Below are 25,104 nucleotides of genomic sequence, written 5' to 3'. Positions count from 1 at the left end.
TCTTCTGGGGTAACAACTTGGGTGTCATCTACAATGTAATGATATATGCAAGCACTCAAAGAAGAAAAAAGGTTACTTCTCATAACTGTTGTTCTTCAAGATGTTTTGCATATTTCCATTACATAGTGCACCCTCCTTCCCCAGCACATGGGAGTCTAACATTAGGTTCCAGTGCAAAGAAACTGGAGGAGGAATGGAGAATCTCTATCCTTTATATCCTCACTTGCAGCACAAGGAGCTTGGAGATAGGTGGGGTCACCCTATAGGTACTGCTAGGCAAAATTATCTGGCACATGCCCACAGCATGATGGACATATCCAACACACCTCAAAGAACCACTATTGCAAGAAGGTAAGTAAAAGTGGTTGGTTTTATTTTAATTTTATTTATTTATAGTTGTCATTAGTGGCAGCATGTATTTATGTTAGGATGGGGTAATTTTCAAAGCTGGTACTGGAATGAATAGTGATAAATGCATTAAACACACTTGACAAATGACACTGTTTAAAACATAGTTCATGTATACTCTGGTTTTATATATATAATATATTTGTCTGCGATCAGGAGGTTAACTTGATAGGCTTAGGATAGATAAGACATGAATTAATGCACTGGGTATTTATCTGTGAGAAGTTGGACTGAATTAATCTTAGACTGAAGTGAGCAAATATCCTTCTAATCTAAAGATAGTGAACGGGCAGAAGCTAAATGATTTGTGGAGTATAGTGTAGTAAAGTACATATCACAAAAGCTTCTTGATTCAGCTTGGGTTCAGCAGGTGTAACCTACGGAGGGCCCACAAAAGAAGTGTTCTAGAGGTTGGAAAGTGAAACAGTTGTTCTGTTAGTTGTACTGACTTTTTTAGCTGAAATGCTTTTACATAATTATACTCAAAATGAAAGTAGCTTAATATTGTATGTGTGTGTGTGTATATATATATTTGGTGTCTGTCCTGCTGTTGTGAGATGCAGAACTCTTATTTGATTTCTGAGCACATGTCTACAGCAGTTGGGAATGAATGGCAATCATGAACAAAAGTGTCATCCTGCAAACTCTTACTCCCTTGATTGTACTGGAACTACTGGCATGAAAAAGAATCGCAGGCAATAAATATATCATGTGATTTCAGGAGTTCTCCAGATATGTAAAATGGTTTATTTTTCTGAGGTACAACTGATTTATATGTGAAACATAGGAAGGGAAGGAAAGGAATGGAATGGAAGAGAAGTGTAGAAAACCTCAGGATTCTAAAGGTAGCCTGAAGATATCTTACCTATGCAAAAATGAAAGTGACTATTGCATGCACTTTTCCCAACCTTCTCTAAAAGGGTCAGGCTTTGACATTAGAAAAAATATTCAACATTGTCTTCATAGACTAAATACAAATGAAACAACCTCAACCACAGTAGTTAGGATTAACTTGCTTTCTCAAAGATTTAGCCTGCTGTCAAAAGAAAATAGATTGTTAATTTAAATTTTAATTATATAGTTTTTTACTAAGACGACTATCTTTCTTTTGGTCTCTAGGGATGGTCCTGATCAAAATTCGCCTCAGCTGGGTGTTTTCAGTGGGAACACAGCTCTTGAAACAGCTTACAGCTCGACCAATCAAGTCCTTCTCAAATTTCACAGTGACTTCTCAACTGGAGGGTTCTTTGTCCTCAATTTCCATGGTCAGTCTGCTTCCTGGGAACATATAGTTTTGCAGATCAGTTTGTGGATTTTATGAATATTTTCTAACCATGATGTCCTTATTAAGAAAAATTAATCATGCGTACTTGGCCTACTATTTTAATGTAGTAGTGCAGATTTTTGTGCACATTTCTTTGAATTCTTTAGGTCTGAATCTTACATTTTTGGACAAACTGAACTCTAAATATTAAATGTTGAACTATTTTGTTTTTCATATTTTGTGGCTGTTATAGTATAATTCCCAATTCTGAACCTTAGCGTCCAAAATGTGGGTACTAGCATGAATTCCCCAAGCTTAATTACCAGCTTAGATCTGATAAGGTGCCAACAATCAGGAATTCCAGTGCCTGATACACTCTGGTCCCCCCAAAACCTTCCCTGGGGATCCCCAAGACCCAGACCCCCTGGATCTTAACACAAGGAAAGTAAACCACTTTCCTCACTGTTGCCTTTCCCAGCCTTCCCCTCCCTGGGTTACCCTGGAAGATTACTGTGATTCAAACTCCTTGAATCACAACACAGAGAAATTAGGTCTCCTGGAGCGAGAGACAGATTCACGCTCCGTGAATCTAAAACAAAGGGATTCCACCCTTCCCTTCCCTTCTCCTTCCCTGTTAAGTACAGACTCAATTCCATTGAGCCTCAACAAGGGGGAAAAAAAATCAGACAGGTCTTAAAAGCAAAACTTCTAATAACTTTTTACTTTTTTCTTTCTTTTTATCTCTGCAATTTAGATGGTAAAAGTTACAGGGTCTGTCAGCTTATAGAAACTAGAAAGAAGCCTCCCCCCCAGCAAAATACAATTAAAAATACTTCCAGCAAACTACACATTTGCAAATACAGAAACAATCAAAAGACTATAGCCGCCTTTCTTACTAAATTACTCACTATTCTGAATATATAAGAGACTGTAGCAGGGAGATTGGCAAGAAACCTGGTTGTATGTCCAGTCCCTTCCAGGACCCAGAGAGAACAAAGCAAAACCCAAAAAACACAAACAAAGGCTTCCCTCCACCGAGATTTGAAAATATCTTGTCTCCTGATTGGTCCCCTGGTCATGTGTTTGGTTCCCTGTTTATTAACCCTTTACAGGTAAAAGAGACATTAACCCTTAACTATCTGTTTATGACAGTGGCAAAATTCTGGCCCATCTTTTATGCAAGAGTTCACTTATTTGGGTGTAACTAGGTTCTGTACCATCTCTGGTCATCCTCACAGTTATGTGCAACTGTGTAATAGAGGGTTTGAACACTAACTACTCTCAGGCCACATAAAGATACTCAGAGATGATAGTACCTCATATGCATGCTTTCCCCTTCCTGTCCTTAGTGGCTTTTTATGGATCTCAATCCACCTTTCTCCTTGCACAATGCCTGCAGAGGGCACACATCTGTCACAATTAGAGAGGTCTGAGGTTTGATTCCCATTATGATTTATTTGTTTTTTAACTTTTGTAACTTGACAGGTGGGGGAGGGATTCAGAGGATATAGGGAACAGCTTTATTCTTAACTGAGCTTATTTCCATGGAAGGAGATAGATTAATATGTGTAATATGTGCATTCCTATCCCTAGCTGACATCTTTATTTTGGAGATATTAGCCAGGATTATCCTTGTAGGCTAACAGAGAGAAAATCAAGCCCTAAATGTTCAGTAGAGGTAAAGACAAACTAAGTGCCCAAAGCTACAAACATGTTAGTAATTGTAATGCTCATTTTCCCAATGGGACTGTTCAGAGCAGTAAATACTATGGCCAGCAGGACATGTTTCCTGAAGTTGTATATCCTCAAAAAATTTGAATAGCTGACAGAAACTAGTTTAGAAGGAAATTGTAACTATTTCACATTAGTTTTTTAATAACTTATTGGTGGCATTGTATTAGTAGTCATCTGGCTTTTTTATTTGTTTTTGCTAAGTAAAACATATATTGAGTCAAATTCATCCCTGGTTTCTCCCAATTGTTTTAATCCAGAAATGAGCTGGACTAACTAATGTGCGTGAGATGTATATTTTTATATTGCTAACAGACATTTTTCATATTGTTTTAGAAATATGAAAAGTCATGAGATGGGTAACAATCATGTTTTAACTGATTTGTTTAGTTGTGAAAATTTAGATCCAGATATTGCAATTTTGACTGTGCATGGGTTTCAGTGTGAATCCATGTGGGCACACAGGTGCCTGTGCACAGTCAATTGTAGGATGAGGGTGTTAACTGCCATTTTAATAAATTTTATTAATCTAATATTTAATAGTATTTAAATTTTGTTTTGTAGCTTATCAGCTAAAGAAATGCCAGCCTCCACCAGCAGTTCCACAGGCTGACTTACTTACAGAAGATGATGATTTTGAAATAGGTGATAAATTTGTATCTCATTTTCTCATAAAACTCATGCTAGCACACTTGGCCATTACACAACTTTCACTTAAAATATAGTTAAACCATTACTACATCTCATTATCCTCCTGAGTACATTTCTAAGGTATCTCCAATGCTTGAAAATATAATACAATATGGAAATCTCCCCTTTATTCCTTCTGTCCTCTTCCTATCTGACAATATGAGATTCATATTTCAAGTTTTCTTCTCCTTTTACATTTCTACATTATACAGTAACTATATAAAATAATGTATTTTAAGGGGAAATATCACATATTTCAGTTTGTAAAAGATAATATAGATCATACTGAGGTGTAATTAAAAAGAGTCTGTCATTGATCCTTTTCAGGAGACTTTGCCAAATACAAGTGTCATCCTGGTTTCACCCTGGTTGGAAATGACATGTTGACTTGCAAGCTGAATGCACAACTGCAGTTTGAGGGCTCACCCCCATTTTGTGAAGGTAACTCTGTTTTTGTTTAGACTGTACATCAGATTCATTGAGCATTCTTTTTAGTTTTCCTTTATCCTAAATGGAAATCTCAGCCAGATTTTGGAACACTTTAATTTTCTGTGGTTTCCATCTCTGTTTAATATAGATATTTCCAGGTATTTCCTCAGCAGATAGTTCAGCATAGTCAAGGAAACAGTTTTCAAACCTGAGGTCTGATTATACACCTAAATCATTGTTTAGGAACCTAAATAAAAATGGCCTTATTTTCAAAGGTATTGAACTCCTGTTATTTCCTTGTTTTATGAGTGACTATACTTAATCAAGTGATGTTATTGAAACATAAAGTATAAATGTATTAACATGTTTAAGAAGGATGAATTCAAACTGGAACAGGTTCAGAGAAGGGCTACTAGGATGATCCAAGGAATGGAAAACCTGCCTTATGAAACGAGACTCAAAGAGCTTGGCTTGTTTAGCCTAGCCAAAAGAAGGCTGAGGGGGGATATGCTTGCTCTTTATAAATATATCAGACAGTTTAATATTAGGGAGGGAGAGGAATTATTTAAACTTAGTACCAATATAGACACAAGAACAAATGGGTATAAACTGGACACTAGGAAGTTTAGACTAGAAATTAGACGAAGGTTTCTAACCATTAGAGGAGTGAAGTTCTGGAACAGCCTTCCAAGGGGAGTAGTGGGGGCAAAAGACATATCTGGCTTCAAGACTAAGCTTGATAAGTTTATGGAGGGATGGTATGATGGGATAGCCTAATTTTGGCAATTAATTCATCTTTGATTTTTAGCAGGTAAATAGGCCCAATGGTCTGTGATGGGATGTTAGATGGGGTGGGATCTGAGTTACTGCAGAGAATTCTTTCCTGAGTGCTGGCTGGTGAGTCTTGCCCACATGCTCAGGGTTTAGCTGATCGCCGTATTTGGGGTCAGGAAGGAATTTTCCTCCGGGGCAGATTGGCAGAGGCCCTGGAGGTTTTTTGCCTTCCTCTGCAGCATGGGGCATGGGTCACTTGCTGGTGGATTCTCTGCAGCTTGAGGTCTTCAAACCCCAATTTGAAGACTTCAATAACTGGGACATAGGTTAGGGGTTTGTTATAGAAGTGGATGGGTAGGGTTCTGTGGCCTGCTTTGTGCAGGAGGTCAGACTAGATGATCATATTGGTCCCTTCTGACCCTAAAGTCTATGAGTCTATGACCTAATGTGTGTTTCACCCCAGAAGGAAAATATATTTTTGTTGTCTTGTGAATGTTTAAGCACATGTCCTTAATTTAAACATTCGCAGGATAACCAATGAAAGGTTCACCTGGGTTTTCTCGATTATATTTCATAGGATGTGATATTGTAACATTTTTAAAATGTGCTTTAAAAATACTTGTGGTAAATTTAAGCATTTACAAGGAAACACTGAAAATCTTTTGATAATTCACATTACATATGAATGTTTAATGTGTTTAAAATTTCAGGATTTAAGAATGTACATTAATTAAATATGAAAAAAGTATAGGTATATGTCCCATCTATTACACAAAGAAATGTGAAAATATCTTCAAAACCTGACAGGCAACAACTTCATATTTAAGATGACTATTCTATAAGCAAAGTTTTCCAGGATTTGTGGGGGGATTTAAGTTTGTGTGTGTTTGTTTTTTTATATATTTGATGGCAAAAACATTTACAAAAATGTTGAAACAAAAAGGACTAAGAAAAATCAATATCATAATCATAAAATTCCTTCCTTGATCTCCAGCAAACTTGTGAAATGATGGTCTATTGTGGAAGAGAAGCTGTCTCTGAAATTTGAAGATAACTTTAGTTTGGGGGAGATTGGAGAGCAGTCAAAAATCAAAGTTTTCACAAGAAATTAGTTGTAACTTCTTCGGGGGAGGGACTGTCAGCCCTCCATAATTTCAAAGTATATGTTATTTACAGTGGACATCACTGAAAATTAAGCATTTATTGTGATACCATATTAATACGTCTCTGCATATGTTACTGAGTGTTACCCCAGTTTTCACAAAATGATTATTGAGCACTATGTACTTGCTAAAGACATCTGACAACAACTGTATTAATAACTTTAACATGATAAACATTAACTTGTCCAAGTATCTTTTTGGTCCTTCTGTAAAGGAAGTAGAATGTAGGGCTAAAACCTTTACACTTGTAGGGATGGTGTCCACTGCTTGCACAGAAGAAGCCATTCTCTCTGCGGCCCTCTATGAGCCTGGCCAATCTGCCACTAATAATCATGGACTTTTGTTTTTCCAGTACTCATCCAGTTATATTCTAAATATAGAAAAGATAATATCAACCTCAGTACTGCAGTACTGCATTTGGTTACATTTTAATGACATTCACTACAGGATGTTATATAAATAAAAAATCTATGCGTCAAGTTTTAACATTTATATCAATGTCACATTAGGATTTACATCAGGATCATATTACATACTAGTGTGTGCGTGTGTGTTAGTGTGTATACACTCGCACACAAACTCTGTTAAAAAGACGTTCTTATGATGGCAATATCAAGCACTCAAAAGTTAGAAAATGCCAGAATTAAGGTTTCCAAAGTAATATCTTAAGTTTTCTTTAAAAAAAAAAGTTTGAATACCCTAAAACTCATTGACATTTCATCGTGACAGCATATTGACAGTCAATTGGGTCATCAGCATTTTGTTAGAACCTTTATATCCACCACACAGACCTCTGCAACTTGAGCTAAGAGTGTAACCGACAGCAGTAGTGAATTGTCACTCTCTGTCAACCAGTGGGCTGCACAGATATTTGCTGGCAGCGGAGAACTGGTGAGATTCAGGATGTCTATTCCAGATTCTGGAGGGCATTATGCTTTGATGGGCAGAGACTCTTCATCCCGTCTCCCTCTTCCTGCCCCCCCAAAACCCCCTTAACCCCTTCTACCTTATCCTTTCCCACCTGTCCGTTTGCCAGTCCTGTTTCTTCCCCATCCCAGTCCCATTCTTCTCACTTAGCCAATCCCAGTTTCCACTTCTCAGGCTTCCCATCCCAGTCTCCTTGCCTGGACATGCCTAGTCTCCCTTTCCGGATTCCCCATCCCAGTGTCTCCCGGCCCCCAGTTTGTCTGTTCCCCTCCTGGCTTCATTCTCCTTGCCCATAAATTCCCAGTAGCACCCTTGTCCACAGTCTCCTTATTCAAATTTAACATCACCACTGGCCTTCAGTCACACACCCTCCTGACCATGCTACCCATCCTCACTGGCTCCCAGACATCCTCCCTAGGCTACTCATTCAACCTCAGCCTCCCTACCCTCCCCTTCCCTGTTTCCTTTTCCCAATCCCTCCACTACTGGCTCCCTGTCCCAGTCTCTTTGTCCAGATAGTGCCTGTTCTGCCCCTTCAAGTCAATGCCCAGTTTCCCCCTCCTCTAGTCCCCAGACTGCAGTCTCGTTTCCTTCCCCCAGGAACCTTACATTAATCTATTCTTCTCTTCCCCTTCATGTCCCTTCTGCATTTGAATCAAATAGCTTCCTCCTCCATGCCATATAGGCAAAGCAAGGGGTCACTGGGAGCACAGGACAGACAGGATCTTTGCTTTCAATTCTTGTGTCCGGACCTGGTCTTGGCATAGCCCTCAGCAGCCCAGAGCTGCAGTTGCAGATAAAGTCCTGCTCAACAGAAATGGAATCATCAGAGATTTTAGCTGTCTAGCAAGTCTCTACTGAGTGTGTGTGAAACTCTGATTTTTTTTCAAAGGCTTATAGGTTGTCCAAATTTATGTGGATTGATACAGGAACAACAAAAGGCAAATCTCTGACATACAGGCTATCACTCTACGAAATTTCAAATCCCTTCTCCAAAGCACAGGAGTGCTAGAGCTTCTCAAGAAAAAAGGTTTCCAAAATGTTTAACTTGAGAAAAACAATGTATTTTTCCCTAGGCTTATTCTCAGAAATGGCTGGATTGTTTTGGCTGAAATTGCTTTTTTTTTCTTTGATAAATCAGTCTGAGGTAGATATCCAGCATATACAATTTCAGCCTGAACAGTTAAAGTTTGGCAAAGTTGTAAAAAATTGAAAATAAGTCTTTCAATGGGAAGTGTCAAACAACCTTAATAATTGGAGGTGCTATCAGTCCCCCTATAATATGTGTGTGTATTGTTGGGAATATAACATGGGAAAGTGAGTCACACATGCACCAATTTAGGCTTAATCAACTTTTACCTTTATTTATAAATTTTCAGACAAAATGATTGCCACTTATAGTGTCTGAACATATGTTTATGCCAGATGATAAATCAATAAAAAAGAAAGGGTAGGGACCTAAGTTATCAAATTATGGAGTACCAGAAAGTTCTCCTGTGTTTCATGAGGTTTGTTGCTGCCTCTGATTCTTCAGTCTCATTCCTTCCGTTTCTGGTCTAGTATATCTCCAATTTTGGTCTCACTCACCTGACTCCCTATGCATATCCACATTACAAATTCATTAGTGTTTCTCTAATCAGTGTTAAGCATTATATTCTGCATAACCAGTACAATACATAAGGAATATTGTTTTCCTACTTACAATTGTTGACTGGTATCATTTTAAATGTTGTCTGTTTATACAAAAAATACATGAGAGATGGATCCTGAGTTGCTTTGGTGCAATTGATAGTTTGGGGGTTTTTTAAAGGGCAATTTTGGATGTAGGCTCATTTTTAGTGATTATTCATGTTAAGTTTATATGAACCCATTATCCATCAGTTATAACATCTCTAAGAGAAATAATCTTCTCCATCAAGAGCTGTACTATTCTGTCTGATTGTATCCTCCTGAAAAGAAGGGTTCATGCATAGTTGCTCACGGATAAAATCTTCTCCATCATTAGTTGCACTTCTTTACCACCACGTGTTCTTCCATCACTGCCTTTAGCCAAACTTTTACATACACCCCTTACCAAATTACCATCTCTCAACACAACTACCTGTTAGACCAAGTACTGCTGTTGGGATAATAATCTGATAAAGAGGTGTGTGCAAATAGATGGAAGGCAGGAAAACTTAAGGTTGCTGTGCATAATTCATGGTGTATGTCAGTGTAGTATGGTGAGAATCCATCAGTTGGGGAGTAGAGGGTATATACTGTTAGGTTGCTTAATTTTTTTTATTTCCTTGCATTGGTGGGTTTGTATTAAGAATGTTATATGTGTAGTATAGGTTATATGTGTAGAGGTGAAAAGTGAGGTGGCAAAATTTGCAGACGGCACAAAATTGCTCAAGATAGTTAAGTCAAAAGCTGACTGCAAAGAATTACAAAGGAATCTCACAATACTGGGTGACTGGGCAACAAAATGGCAGATGAAATTCAGTGTTGATAAATGCAAAGTAATGCACATTGGAAAACACAATCCCAGCATAATAATAATGCATAATAATGGGGTCTAAATTAGATGTTTACCACTCAAGAAAGAGACCTTGGCATCATTGTGGATAGTTCTCTGAAAACATCTGCTCAAAGTGCAGTACTAGTCAAAAAATCTAGCACCTAATTAGGTAATTAGACAATAAATATCCTAATGTCGCTATATAAATCCATGGTATTCCCATACTTTGAATACAGCATGCACTTCTGGTTGCCCCATCTCATAAAAGATATACTGGAAATGGAAAAGGTACAGAGAAGAGCAACAAAAATGATTAAGGGTATGGAACAGCTTCTAGATGAGGAGAGATTAAAAGACTATCATTATTCAGCTTCAAAAATAGATGACTATGGGGGGATATGAAATCAAAAATAGTGTGGAGAAAGTGAATTAAGAAGTTTCATTTACACCATTACATATTATAAGAACCGGGGGCACCCAATGGAATTAATAGGCCAGAGATTTAAAACAAACCAAAGGAAGTACTTCTTCACACAGTGCATAGTCAATTTGTGGAACTCATTGCGAGGGGATGTGGTGAAGGTCAAAAGTATAACTCTGTTAAAAAAAGAATTGGAGAAGTTCATGGAGGATTGATTCATCAATGGCTATTAGCCAAGATGGTCAGGGATGCAACCCCAAGCTCTGGATGTCCCTAAACTTCTGACTGCCAGAAGCTGGGAGAGGACAGTAGGGGATGGATCACTTGATTATTGCCCTGTTCTATTAATTCCCTTTGAACCTTGTGGCAGTGGCCACAGTTGGAAGACTGGATACTGGCTAGATGGACTATTGGTCTGACCTAATATGGCCATTCTTACGGTCCTAGGTAACTTTTTCAGAACAAAGGATTTTTTTAATATTGCTCCTTTGACACAAGTATCCAATTCTGACAGTAGTGTTGTCCTTCAGCCAAGCAGAAACAGACATCCAGGGCTTTGCAGGTCAACATCCCAGTAAAGGAGAAATCAGTGAATTGGATTCTTCATGTATTCTAAGTATAAGTTACCGGTACTTTATTTTCACATATACGCCAATCCTGAAATGAGATGGGCAAACAGGATGCAGGGCAATCCCTTCTTCTGGGAATCTCAGCTTGACAATAATGCCCAGTTTCCAGGGAGAACTCTGCCTCAATAATTGACTTTAATCAGAGCCCAAGGCAGACAGCAAACTCTCCTTCTGCTTTCTCTCTTTACGTTGTGTTGCTTACATGGCTCACAGTGGCTTTAGCTGATCAGACTATCTTGCCCCAGTATTTTCAATATATATAAACACACAAACCAGTGCACCAGGAAGTACATAATGAAAGCACCTACATATTTCAATCAACAGAGGTTGTTTTTAGAACAGGATAAACTGTTCACTTGTGAATTTTATTAGCACCTCATTAGGCTGCTTTTTTTCCTTTCCTCCTTTTTTAAAAATAATAATAAAGCCCTGTGAACCAAAATTCTGTTCCGACTTACACTTCAATTGTGTTATTTAGTCAGTGCTAGATTTGTCCTGAGGTATTAAATGTTTTTGACAGTCAGCAAGCAGTAATTGCACCAAAAATCCAGCTTTTGTTTTGAGTTTACAGTAATAGCAACAACTAAACTCTTGGCCATTTCAATAAAAACACAAGAGTCTGAAAAAGAAAGTAGAAGATTCTTATTAAAAACTATAGAGATTTGAGGAGCCTCTGATAATGGTTAGTCATCTGTAAAAAACAAGAGAGTAGCTGGCTTTCTACAATTCTTGCAGAAGTTGTTGGAGCTATTGGCTCTCTCTGAGCCCAGCAATACTTGCTCTTTCTTTGTAGTCCTTTGAGATGTTGTAGATGAATCTGTAGTTGACAGCTTTCCCCTGATGTGTAAACAGATTTGGTCATTTTCTTGCTTTCTCTGTAGTCTTGTTAAATGCAATTCAGGTATATTGGTTTTAAAAGTTACCCACAATTATTCATTACAGTTCTTGACTCTTTTACTTATCAGCTCTTATGGTCAATAAAATAAGTAAACATGGTTATTGTTTTTATTTTTATTTAAAATATGTTGTAATAATTACATTATCTGGAGTAGGCATGATGATTCAGACAACCAAAACATTCTGTTGTAAATTGAACTTTTAACATGAGCCAAAGTGGATGCATCTCTGGGGAAAGAGTTTTAGACTATTCTTTCTTGGAGCTATTGTGTATTTTTTAAACCAGAGATTGCTACTGAAGAAACGTTCAGCTCGGATGTAGTGAAGCCTGCAGTGATTTCAGCACTTTTGCACTATAGGTGGGAATTGCTCTTGGCAATGGTATTAAGAAAATAACTTGAAGTAAGAAAGCGAAAAAGTGGAGAAAATTGAGTGAAAATATGTGACACTATAATTTATTAAATCAATGTGCAAACATACACTATTAAAATTCATATTATACAAATGTTCAAACTGAAATAATTCTAAATTACTGTGGATTATGAACTAAAATTAATGTTTTCCATTTTCTTTTTTCTTGTTAAAACAAATATTCTATAGCACCATAAATGTAGATGCTATTTAGGGACAAAACTAAAACATGTTCATTCACTCTGAAGAACTTGAAATCCAAATAAGAAAGGTGAGACAAACGCAAGACAAAATACATATATTCATAGGTGTTCAAGTCAGAAGGGACCATTGTGATCCTCTGTCTGACCTGTATAATACAAGCCATAGACCTTCCCTGAATAGAAACTTTGCTTAAGTAGATCATATCTTTTAGACAAAAGTTCAGTCTTGATTTAAAAATTGCCAGAGATGAGAATCCTGCACAACCCTTGGTAAATTGTTGCAATGGTTAATTTACCCTCACTTTTAAAAATAGTATCTTATTTTCAGTCTGAATTTGTCTAGGTTCAGATTCCAGTCACAGGATCTTTTTGTGCCTTTGTCTGCTAGACTGAAGAGTCCATTGTCAAATTTGTGTTCCCTATGTTGGTACTTATAAATTGTGATTATATCACCCCTCTTTCTTAAAATAAATAGATGGAACTATTGATGATAGATTCTCCTATTGTGTTCGATGGATGAGCTATTTATTTATTGTGGGTCCTGAGATGAAACCAAAGGCCAGTATCAGACGTGTAGTCCCATCCACAAGTGCTACAGGTGAAGACAGTTGTGTCAGATGAATGTGAGCTGCCTTTACCCTTATGCCTCATACATCTCTTTTTGATTACAGCAGTCCATGAGCTCTTGAAATCTTTCAGTCTGAAGTGGCAGAGCTGATATCATCAGATCTTGTCATGGGCTAAGAGCACCAAGGTGTTCATGTCAACATTGCAAGATTAATGGTTGGTCGCAGAGTGTCTTCGTAATGTTTCCTTGGTCTGTCCCTAAATTGAGTTCTGATCTGTAATTCTCTGTTAAAGACAGCCTTCATTTTCCACTGTCAGACAAACAGACTACATGATCACACCATTTCAGCTGTATTATCATTATAAAAGCTTCAGGGCCTGTGATGTTGCAGCACTCAAGGACGTCGGTTTTTGGAAAGAAATCTTTCCATTTAATTCCCAATATCTGCAGTAGACATCATCGATGAAATTGGTCCAAGTATTTTATGTGGAATTGATAAATAATTCATGTATCATAGGATCATAGAAGATCAGGGTTGAAAGAGACCTCAGGAGGTCATCTAGTCCAACCCCATGCTCAAAGCAGGACCAACACCAACTAAATCATCCCAGCCAGGGCTTTGTGAAGCCGGGCCTTAAAAATTTTTAAGGATGGAGATTCTACCACCTCCCTAGGTAACCCATTCCAGTGCTTCACCACCCTCCTAGTGAAATAATGTTTCCTAATATCCAACCTAGACCTTCCTGACTGCAACTTGAGACCACTGCTTCTTGTTCTGTCATCTTTCACCACTGAAAACAGCCGAACTCCATCTTCTTTGGAACCCCCCTTCAGGTAGTTCATAGAATCATAGAATATCAGGGTTGGAAGGGACCTCAGGAGGTCATCTAGTCCAACCCCCTGCTCAAACAGGACCAATTCCCAACTAAATCATCCCAGCCCGGGCTTTGTCAAGCCTGACCTTAAAAACCTCTAAGGAAGGAGATTCCACCACCTCCCTAGGTAACCCATTCCAGTGCTTCACCACTCTCTGAGTGAAAAAGTTTTTCCTAATATTTGAGCCAGACCAAGTCTTGAGGGAAGGACTTTGCCCTTCCTGCCAATCTGGGTCTGTGGGACAGGGAAAATTCTCACTTCATTGCTTTGTATTGTGGTGGCACTGGCTGCTCCAAACGAGATCAGGGTCTATTGTGCAAGGGGATGTATGTGCACATTGAGAGAGGCCCAAAGATCTAAACAGACTTGACAGATGCAGAGTGGGAGGAAAAATTCAGAGAGAGGAATTGACTTGTCCAAGGTCACCAGCTGAGCTGGATGAGAACCCATGGCTCCTGAATCCCAGCCCAGTGCCTGACCTGCCACACCGTGCTGCTTCCCCTTAAATGGGCAGGGCACCCTGTAACATTGGCCACCTTTTTGACAGACATTCCTATGGTGCTTAGGCCACAGTAGCCACCATGGGCTGCTATCAAATCCCCCCTCAGTCTTCTCTTTTGCAGACTAAAGAAGACTAGTTCCCTCAGCCTCTCCTCATAAGTCATGTATCGCAGTGCTAGAGGAGGGTGATCATGATGACCGTGTGGTAAATATCAATTTTTGTTTGCAGTCTGACACCCTGTTCATTTCAGAGACCATGCTGAAATTTTCCAAAGCATAGCTGGCTGCACTAATGTACTTTGTAAGATCATCATCATTAATGGAATCTTGTGAAATGACACAGCCAAGGTAGCAACATTTTTCAATGACTTTGAATGCTATATTGTCAGTGGACACTAATTGAGAAGTTGCAGTACTTTCTGGTTGAGACTGGACCATGACTTCTATTTTTAGGCTGATTATTAAGGAAATAAAAACATTTTGCTGCATGTGCAAAAAGAAATCAATGAGAAACTGAATGTCCATGCGGATATGGGCCAATAAAGCACAATCATCAGCGAACAGTAATATATGAACAATTGTTTTCAAAACTTCTGTCTTTGCATGCAAATGATGCAAATTCAGGACATCTCTATCTATATGGTATTGCACATAAATACCATAATCAGTGTCTCTGAATGCATCTATTAGAACTGCTGTAGACACAATGCTAAATAAAGTTAGCACAAGAACACAGCCTTGTTTTACTCTACTGGTAACAAAGAGTTTTGAGAAGCAGCCATGATCAAGGACACAAACTGCATTCCTGCATGAAAAGATTTAATAAATATTGACAAACTTTTCATAGGAACTGAACTTGTGGAGGACTGTTTACAGTTTACTGTAAACTGTCTGTCTCAGTTTACAGAATCAAAGGCCTTAATAAGATCATCAAAAACTACATATAGATCTTGATTCTTCTCACAACATTTCTCCTGAATTTGCCAAAGTGCAAAGATTACATCTGAAGTACTATTCCCAGCACATTGGCTTTCAGGCAGTATCTTCTCTGCAAATTGATCAGTTAGCCAGTTTAGCAAGACTTGCTCAAGTATCTTTCCTGCAGTAGCAAGGAGCGAGAGGCCACAATAGAGGACAGGGTCAAAATTCAAAATGATCTGGACAAATTGGAGAAATGGTCTGAGGTAAACAGGATGAAGTTCAATAAAGATAAATGCAAAGTGCTCCACTTAGGAAGGAACAATCAGTTTCACACATACAGAATGGGAAGAGACTGTCTAGGAAGGAGTATGGCAGAAAGAGATCTAGGGGTCATAGTAGACCACAAGCTTAATATGAGTCAACAGTGTGATACTGTTGCAAAAATAGCAAACGTGATTCTGGGATGCATTAACAGGTGTGTTGTAAACAAGACACGAGAAGTCATTCTTCCGCTTTATTCTGCGCTGGTTAGGCCTCAACTGGAGTATTGTGTCCAGTTCTGGGCACTGCATTTCAAGAAAGATATGGAGAAATTGGAGAGGGTCCAGAGAAGAGCAACAAGAATGATGAAAGGTCTTGAGAACATGACCTATGAAGGAAGGCTGAAGGAATTGGGTTTGTTTAGTTTGGAAAAGAGAAGACTGAGAGGGGACATGATAGCAGTTTTCAGGTATCTAAAAGGGTGTCATCAGGAGGAGGGAGAAAACTTGTTCACCTTAGCCTCCAATGATAGAACAAGAAGCAATGGGCTTAAACTGCAGCAAGGGAGATTTAGGTTGGACATTAGGAAAAAGTTCCTAACTGTCGGGGTAGTAAAACACTGGAATAGATTGCCTAGGGAAGTTGTGAAATCTCCATCTCTGGAGATATTTAAGAGTAGGTTAGATAAATGTCTATTAGGGATGGTCTAGACAGTATTTGGTCCTACCATGAGGGCAGGGGACTGGACTCGATGACCTCTCAAGGTCCCTTCCAGTCCTAGAGTCTATGAGTCTATGAGTTTATGTTTACCTCAAGAAGTGTACTTCCCTTCCGATTTGTAAAGGTGAATAGTGTTGACAACTTTAAGTTCCCATGACACAGCCTCCTTTTCCCAAAACTTTCAGTAGAGGTTATTGAGCTTCCTGATCGGCTCATGGCCCTCATACTTGAAGATCTATGTGGGGAATACAATCTGGACCCACTTCTTTGATGTTTGATATTTGCTTGACAGCTTTCCATACTTCAGATATGTTCAGTGGAATTGAGAGTTGATCTTGAATTGGAAATTGTTCAAGATCATCAAGCACTGGTGCTGACATTGTGGTCAGGCAGTTCAGAATGTTGTTAAAGAGTTCAGCCCATCTTTTCAGAATTTGTCCATGATTGGTCAGCAACAGCGACTCATCTTCATTCCAAATACAGCTGATACGATTAGAATGTGCGCTGTACAATGTCTTCAGCTCATCAGAAAACCATTTGAAGTCTTTTTGGTCTGCCGTTGATTGAAGATACTCAACTTTCATTTTCCATCAGCTGTCCTTCAAAGATTGAGCTATAAATTATGTTAAGCTAAATAGACGGCAGCAGTGCAGGAAATGGAGAACATTAGGATTATTGATGATGAGAAGAAAGTATTACTTTTAGAGATGGATTTCAAGAATGGAGTTGAAGGAACTGATGTTTGGCAGATAAAGAGAGGGCGGAAATTTGAAGCATAGTGGATTCCATGATGAAGATCTGAGGTGAAATCCTGGCTCTACTGAAATCAATATTGAAATTTCTATTGACTTTAGTGGGGACAAGATTTCACCTTTTGAAGCAGAGTGAGAAATGGGAATGAAAGGAGAAGTAAGCCAGAATGATTGAGTAGAGCATTGACATGGGGATAAATCAAAGCAGATAGGTAGACAGGCACAACTATGAAGGGCTTTGTAATTCAGCATATAAACTTCAAATGTGACAATTAAACTGAGAAAAAACATTGGAGATATTGAATGAAGAGGTCTGTTGGGTTGGAGGTGTGTGTTTGTGAGAGAGAATTAATTTAGTAGTAACATTTTGGTCAGAAGATAAAATAGTTCATTATGGACAAATATGGAAGATGGTAATTTCCTTTCTTCGCACACAAGTTGTTTGCTTCGTTAAATATGTTTTGTTTTCTCTTATGGAAAACAACATTACTTGTTGTTATTCCTAGCCCAACTACACCACTAATTTTAGTCAATTTAAAGCAAAATATATTTTTTCTGGGAAAATATTAAGATAATTTAAATTTTATTTCTCCATATTTTTAGTTTCTCTTCACCTTTCCTTTTGTGAGTCTGAATGCAAAATATTATTTCATAGAAGCATTTGTGTTTTTATATATTATGGCAGAAAAGATTGCTTGAAGTAAGGTTGCTTAAGAATTTCCATTGTAATCTCTTTTTTTAGCTGTTCAAAATGATCTGGAACTTTCACTTATATGTCTGAAGTTTTCCAGGAATTTTGAGGCCTGACTTCTTCTTGAAGTTTAATTTTATTTGGACAGTTTAAGTAAAAATGGTTCAGCCACTTGGGAATAAGAGGAATAAGAGGAAAACAAAAGAAATACACTTTCTTCTTCGAGTGCTTGCTCATATTGATTCTGCATGCACTTTCATTGGAAGATTTTTACCCTAGCAACATTCGATGGATCAGCTGGGTCACTCCCTAGAGTGGCGCCACCATGAAGCCAGATATATACCCCTGCTGACCCAACGGCCCTTCAGTTCCTTCTTACCGCCCGTGTCGGTTTTTGGAACAGTGGAGTGCGGCTTAGCTGATCTCCACCTCCCTAGCTACTCATAGTTCTTTTGTTAATTCTTGTGTATATAGTTATAAATTCTATAGTTATAGTTAGTTTTATTCATTCTTTGTTATAGTTAATGTATATAGTTGAGAGGGGTTCGGGGATTAGCCCCTTCCCCGCACCCGGTACAGGGGCCCATGCCCGGTTCACTGGGTTTCAAACCATGCTCGACCTGCCACAGGCTGATGCCAACGGGAGATTCCCATGACTCTTGCCTTAAGTGCCTCGGGGAATCCCACCTCTAGGATAAGTGCCGGATCTGTAAGGCCTTTGAGCCCAGGACGAAGAAGGAGCGGGACTTTCATCTGAAACAGCTCCTGATGGAGGCAGCTCTTACTCCTCCGCCCTCGGCACTGAGCACTAGACAGTCCGCATCAGGCAGAAGCACCGGATCGAGCCGGCATCGGATCGAGCCTATACCGCTAAGGCCCCTCGGCTCCGAACATTGCCGGCACCGTCGTCTGCTCGGCACCGTTCCCTCTCTCCGAGGATTAAGAAGCATAAGTCTCCTGTGGCTTCCGTGCCACCTGCCCTTCAGTTGGAGCACCCGCCTAAGCCGGACCGCCCGGCACCGACACCTGCCGCGGCACCGACAGCTTCGGCACCATCGATTCCGGTCCCGCAAGGGCCGTCGAGTCCAGTGCCTGAAAGCTCCCCGGTGCATGCCGTAGTTGAGCTCACAATTCCCTCCATGCTGGAGACCTTTTCTATGGCGAGGGAGCTGATCGCGCTGACGGAGTCCGCGCTGCCTCAACCCCCGGCACCGCTGGTGAGGGTCATTCAATCAATAGGCAAGCCTGCCCTGCTGAGGCCACCGTCTGTTGGCACCATTGAGAGGCACCGATCACGATCATGGTCCCACCGGCGCTCTCGGTCCCACCCCCTATCCTGGTCCCGAAGCCACTCCCAGTCCCGGCACTGCTCTCCATCTCGGTACCAGTCGCACTCGCGGCACCGCTTAGTGTACCGTTCGCCGGCCCGATACTCTCGGCACTGATCCAGCTCTCTGTACCATTCCCGGCACCGTGCCTCTCTCAGCCGCTCCAGACGTCGAGCCTCCAGATCCCAGTCGACCTCCCGGCACTGCTCCAGTCGCTGGTCCCTGTCTCGTTCCTGGTACTGGTATGGCACCCAGTACCGCTCTCCAGTGCCAGACAGGGAGAAGTTGTTTAGAGACGGAGACCCTTACCAGGTTTTTCAGCTCCTCGGCCATCTTGTCACACATCTGTGTCATTTCATGCGGACAGTGCTTCCTATGCACAGGACCGTGACTCAGATGTGCCCGGCCGTGTCTTCCAGGAGACCCAGGCCCAGAAACAGGGACCCCATCAGTGGTCATTCTGGACACCTTGGGCATACCATCAAGCCCAAGGTGCGCCTCCAGTGCCATCCCGCTCCGCATCTTTGGAACACCGGGTGCTGGAGGCAACGGTCAGCCACCCCCCTCCCGCAGGTACAGAGGAGGCTCTCATTCAGCTGACAGTCTCTCAAGTTCCACCTGAGCCTGACGTCACTCAAGAACAGGAGCCCACGCAGGACCCTCTTGTCCCTGGCCTTTCCTCTTCCTCCTCTCCAGATGAAATGGTGACAGGGATATCCTCCTCGGGTTCTCCTCCAGTTGACCTGCGGGCACATCAGGACCTCCTGAGGCGGGTGGCCCTGAATATGAATCTTCAGGTGGAGGAGGTCCCGGAGATAGAGGAACCGGTGGTGGATATCCTGTCAGCTGTCACCCCCACAAGAGTGGCATTACCGTTCATACGTACGATCCCAAGCAAACGCCAATACCATCTGGCAATCTCCAGCATCTATTATGCCCATGACCAGGGGAGCTGAGCGGAAGTACATGGTACCCTCTAAGGGGTATGAGTACCTGTACGTGCACCCTCTTCCCTGCTCCCTTGTCGTGCAATCAGTCAATGAAAGGGAACGCCATGGCCAGCAAGCTCCTGCTCCAAAATCAAAGAAGGCTAGGTGCATGGACTTATTGGGCACAAGGTATACTCTACTGGGGACCTCCCACTCAGGGTGGCAAACCAGCAAGCCCTGCTTAGTCACTACAATTATAACACCTGGACGGCGGTTGAGAAATTCAAGGAGTTAATTCCCCAAGACTCCCACCCAGAGTTTGTTTGCTGCCCTTTTGGAGGAAGGGAAGAAGGTGGTGAGAACTTCTCTCCAGGCCTCCCTGGACGCAGTTGACTCCGCAGCCAGGACCCTGCCTTCAGGTGTTGCAATGAGGCGAATATCATGGCTTCAGGTGTCAGTCCTTCCATACAGGACCATAAGGACCTGCCCTTTGACGGTCAAGGCCTGTTCTCTGAAAAGACTGACCCCAGGCTGCAGAGCGTTAAGGACAACAGGGTCATCATGCGCTCCCTCGGGATGCATACCTCGATGACTCAGCGCAGGTCCTTCCGTCTCCAGCCTCACCGCCCTTATCCCCCGCCTAGAGCAAGACAGGACTTCGGCAGAAGGCACGGCTGAGGCAATCCTAGACGGCAGTCTGGACCCCAAGGGGGCCAAAATCAGGGTCCCTCCAAACTGCCTACGGGGCCAAAGCCAAACGTTTGAAGGTGCACCCGAGGACAACGTACCAGTTACTATCCAGGATCCTTTCCCTCCTTTTTGCAACCGCCTCTCCTTTTTCCTCCCTGCGTGGTCTCAGCTAACTTCAGATCGTTGGGTCCTATGCACGGTGGAACTTGGGTACCACCTCCAGTTTATTTCGCCCCCCACTTTCCGCCCCTCACCCTCATCCCTCACGAGCAATTCCTCTTACAAGAGGTGCGGAAGCTCCTTGCCATGGGAGCCATAGAGGAAGTACCAGAAGACGAAAGGGGGAAGGGGTTCTGTTCCCGCTATTTCCTAATCCCCAAGGTGAAGAGAGGTCTCAGACCTATCCTAGACCTGCGAGAACTCAACAAATTCATGATAAATTTGACGTTCCGCATAGTATCCCTGGGGACCATCATCCCATCATTGGATCCCGGAGACTGTTATGCCACCCTTGACATGAGGGACGTGTATTTTCACATTGCCGTTTATCCTCCACACAGGCGATACCTCCAGTTTGTAGCCAACCATCAGCATTTCCAGTTTACGGTCCTGCAGTTTGGCCTCTCTACAGCCCCGAGAATATTCACAAAGTGCATGGCTGTAGTTGCCGCCTCCCTCTGCCGCCGCCAGATACACGTCTTTCCGTATCTGGACGATTGGCTCATCCGAGGGACCTCCGAGACACAAGTCACCCATCATGTGGGCATCGTCAAGGACCTATTCATACGTCTAGGCCTGATGATCAATATAGAGAAATCCACTCTGGTTCCCACACAGAGGATAGACTTCATTGGGGCCATCCTGGACGCCAGTCTCGCCAGAGCCTGCTTACCACCGACTTGGTTTCAGGCAGTGGTAAAAATTATCCAAAGCCTACAGAACTTCCCAACAACTTCGGCTCGCACTTGTCTCGGTCTCCTGGGTCACATGACTGCCTGCACATTCGTGACCAAACACACCAGGCTACACCTCTGTCCCTTCCAATCATGGCTCAACTCGGTATACCACCTGGGCAGAGACGCCATAGACATGATAGTCACCATTCCCCCGAGCATCGTAGGCTCCCTCAACTGGTGGCTGACACCTTCCCTGATGTGTGCAGGGATGCCATTCTGTCCACTCCAGCCTTCTGTGTTCCTGACGACAGACGCGCCATCTCTTGGCTGGGGTGCTCACCTCGGACATCATCGCACTCAAGGCCTTTGGTCATCTCAGGAGCTGGCCTTGCACATCAATGTCCGAGAGCTGAGAGCAGTCTGCCTTGCATGCCAGGTGTTTCAACAGCACTTGCAAGGCCGTTGTGTCTCAGTGCTCAAAACAACACAACAGCCATGTATTACATAAACAAGCAGGGAGGGGCACGGTCCTCTCCCCTTTGTGAGGAGGCCATCCAACTCTGGGTCTTTTGATTAGCCCACTCGATAGACCTGGTAGCGTCCTTTCTCCCAGGAGTTTGGAACACTCTGGCGTATCGACTCAGCAGATTCTTCCTGTCTCATGAGTGGTCCGATTCATCCGGACATTATGTATTCTGTTTTCCAGAAGTGGGGATTTCCCTGGATAGACCTCTTCGCTTCCTGCGAGAACAGGAAATGCCAGATGTTCAGCTCCTTCCAAGGCCTCTCCCCGGACTCGATCTCAGATGCTTTTCTGATGCCGTGGATGAGCCAACTGCTTTACACCTTTCCACCGTTCCCGCTGGTTCAGAGGGTCCTGCTAAAGCTCCGCAGGGATGGAGCTCACTTGATCATGATCGCTCCAGCGTGGCCTAGGCAGCACTGGTACACCATATTGCTCGACCTGTTGATAGACAACCCAATTACCCTGCCTCTTCGCCCAGACTTCATAACTCAAGACCACGGCAGACTTCACCACCCATACCTGCAGTCCCTTCCACCTTACGACATGGCTGCTGCGTGGTTAAACTAGTCAGAGTTACGTTGCTCTGCCTTAGTACAACAAGTACTCCTGGGTAGCAGGAAATCTTCCACTCGGTCAACGTATCTGGCCAAGAGGAAGCGTTTCTCCTACTGGTGCAAAACGCAAAATGTTACTCCTACCAAGGCCTCGATCCCCACCATCTTGGACTACCTCTGATCTCTCAAACAGCAGAGTCTAGTGGTATCATCACTGAGGGTGCACTTGGCGGCCATCTCTACCTTCCACCCAGGGGAGAGTGGCCGTTCTGTGTTCTCGCACCCTATGGTATCTAGGTTCCTCAAGGGCTTGGAGCGCCTATACCCCCAAGTACGCTGCCCCGCCCCAACCTGGGACCTCAACCTGGTTCTAACCAGATTTATGTCTGCCCCATTCGAGCCGTTAGCAACCTGCTTGCTACTATACCTGTCCTGGAAGACAGCTTTCCTTGTAGCCAATACATCAGCCAGACGAGTCTCCGAGCTTTGGGCTCTCCCGGTGGACCCACCGTATCCTGTGTTTCACAAGGACAAAGTGCAGTTGCGACCACACCCGGCGTTCCTCCCTAAAGTGCTATCGGCCTTTCATGTCAACCAGGATATCTTCCTTCCGGTCTTCTTCCTGAAGCCACACTCATCACGATGGGAGCAACAATTGCACTCCCTAGATGTCCGTAGGGCGCTCACATTTTATATTGAGCAGACAAAACCTGTTCGTAAATCGCCCCAACTCTTCGTCGCTGTGGCAGACCAAATGAAGGGCCTACCTTTCTCCTCCCAGAGGATCTCATCTTGGGTGACGGCGTGCATCCGTACTTGTTATGACTTGGCTCATGTTCCCTCGAGCCACTTCACCGCACATTCTACCAGGGCTCAGGCTTCATCTGCCGCCTTCCTGGCTCATGTACCCATCCAGGAGATATGTCACACAGCTACCTGGTCCTCGGTCCACACTTTTGCCTCTCATTATGCTCTGGTTCAACAATCCAGAGATGACGCAGCCTTTGGCTCAGCAGTTTTGCATTCTGCAACATCTCACTCCAACCCCACCGCCTAGGTAAGGCTTGGGAATCACCTAATTGGAATCGATATGTGTCAGGGTCTCTTTCCTACTTTGAACTTTAGCATCCAGAAAGTGGGGACCCCTTCTAAGCTTAATTTCTAGCTTAGATCTTATAGCTCTGCCACCAACTAGAGATTTCAGTGTCTAGTCTTGTCCCCCCAAAACCTTCCCTGGGGAGACCAAGATCCAAACCCCCAGGGTCTTAAAACAAGGGGAAATAAACCATCCCCCCTAACTTTCCCCTTCCAGACTTTCCCCTCCTTGGGTTACCCTGAAAGATACTGTGATTCAAACTCCTTGAATCTTAAAACAGAGGGGAAATTCACCTTCCCCCCTTCTCTCCTCCTCCCAGACTCTCCCTGAGAGAGAGAGACTGATCCCAACTCCTTGGATCCTAACACAGAGAGAAATGAACCTTTCCCTCCTCCTTCCCCCTCCCAGACTCTTCCTCAGAAATACATGATCCCAACTCCTTGGATCCTAAAACAGAGAGGAATCAAGCTTTTCCTCCCACTTCTCTCCTTTCCCCCACTAGTCCCTGGTGGGTTCAGACCCAGTCCCCTTGGGTCTTAACACAAGGACAAAATCAATCAGGTTCTTAAAAAGAAAAGCTTTTAATTAAAGAAAGAAAACAGTAAAAATTATCTCTGTAAAATCAAGATGGAAAAATGATTACAGGGTCTCAGCTTCACCTAGACCAGAGGGACTCCCCCTCTCAGCCTAAGTATAAGTTACAGCAAACAGAGGTGAAATATCCTTCCAGCAAAATACACGTTTGCAAATAAAGAAAACAAACATAAATCTAATCCGCTTTGTATCTATTGATAGCTATACTTCATGCAGCCTTAACATTTTCTCAGTATATATACTTGTGCTTCTGTTTTTTTCCTCTCTCTTTGTAATAGATTCTTTCTCCTTTAGGGTTGGATCCTGCACCAATGAAGTCAAGAAAGTTTTGTCACTGGTGCAGGGTTAGTCCCTTTGTTATCTCAATTAGCATGTCAGTATTCAACAAAACAGACAAAAACTTTTTTGCAGTGGGGTTTTAGCAATATTTGTTTTATTTTCGTCTGGTTACCAGTAAAATTCTGTATGATATACCTAACTAATTAGTCCCATATCTTTTGTAACATGCATTCTTTGTATGTCCCATTTGTTACTAGTGCTGAAACCCTCATACATCTGAGGCATTTACTATATCAGTGGGTCAAAGAGAAGCCTCCTCTCTGACACTGCATTAGACTTTTCTCCGCTGGATGCAACATTTTACATAATAGACAGCCTCAGCAGATTATTAATAAAGCCATATTTCCATTTGCTTTGTAATAAGGAGAATAAGTAGAGTTTACTTGGCTGATTCTGGTATAAACACATGTAATTG

General features: G+C 42.2%; 1 protein-coding gene across 2 annotated transcripts in view; it reads left to right on the top strand.

The window, feature by feature from the left end:
* CSMD1 (CUB and Sushi multiple domains 1) overlaps positions 1–25,104 on the top strand; it is a 2,060,432-nt gene that overhangs the window by 1,834,471 nt on the left and 200,857 nt on the right. For both annotated transcript variants that reach the window (XM_030555566.1, XM_030555565.1), the window contains exons 44-46: positions 1,528–1,673; positions 3,968–4,048; positions 4,421–4,534. In XM_030555566.1, the coding sequence (XP_030411426.1) occupies positions 1,528–1,673; positions 3,968–4,048; positions 4,421–4,534 (341 nt within the window). The remainder of the gene's footprint in view (positions 1–1,527; positions 1,674–3,967; positions 4,049–4,420; positions 4,535–25,104) is intronic.

This window comes from Gopherus evgoodei, chromosome 3, assembly GCF_007399415.2.
Source record: "Gopherus evgoodei ecotype Sinaloan lineage chromosome 3, rGopEvg1_v1.p, whole genome shotgun sequence".
In the NCBI taxonomy this organism is placed as follows: Eukaryota; Metazoa; Chordata; order Testudines; family Testudinidae; genus Gopherus; species Gopherus evgoodei.
This window is presented reverse-complemented; position numbering and strand designations above follow the sequence as displayed.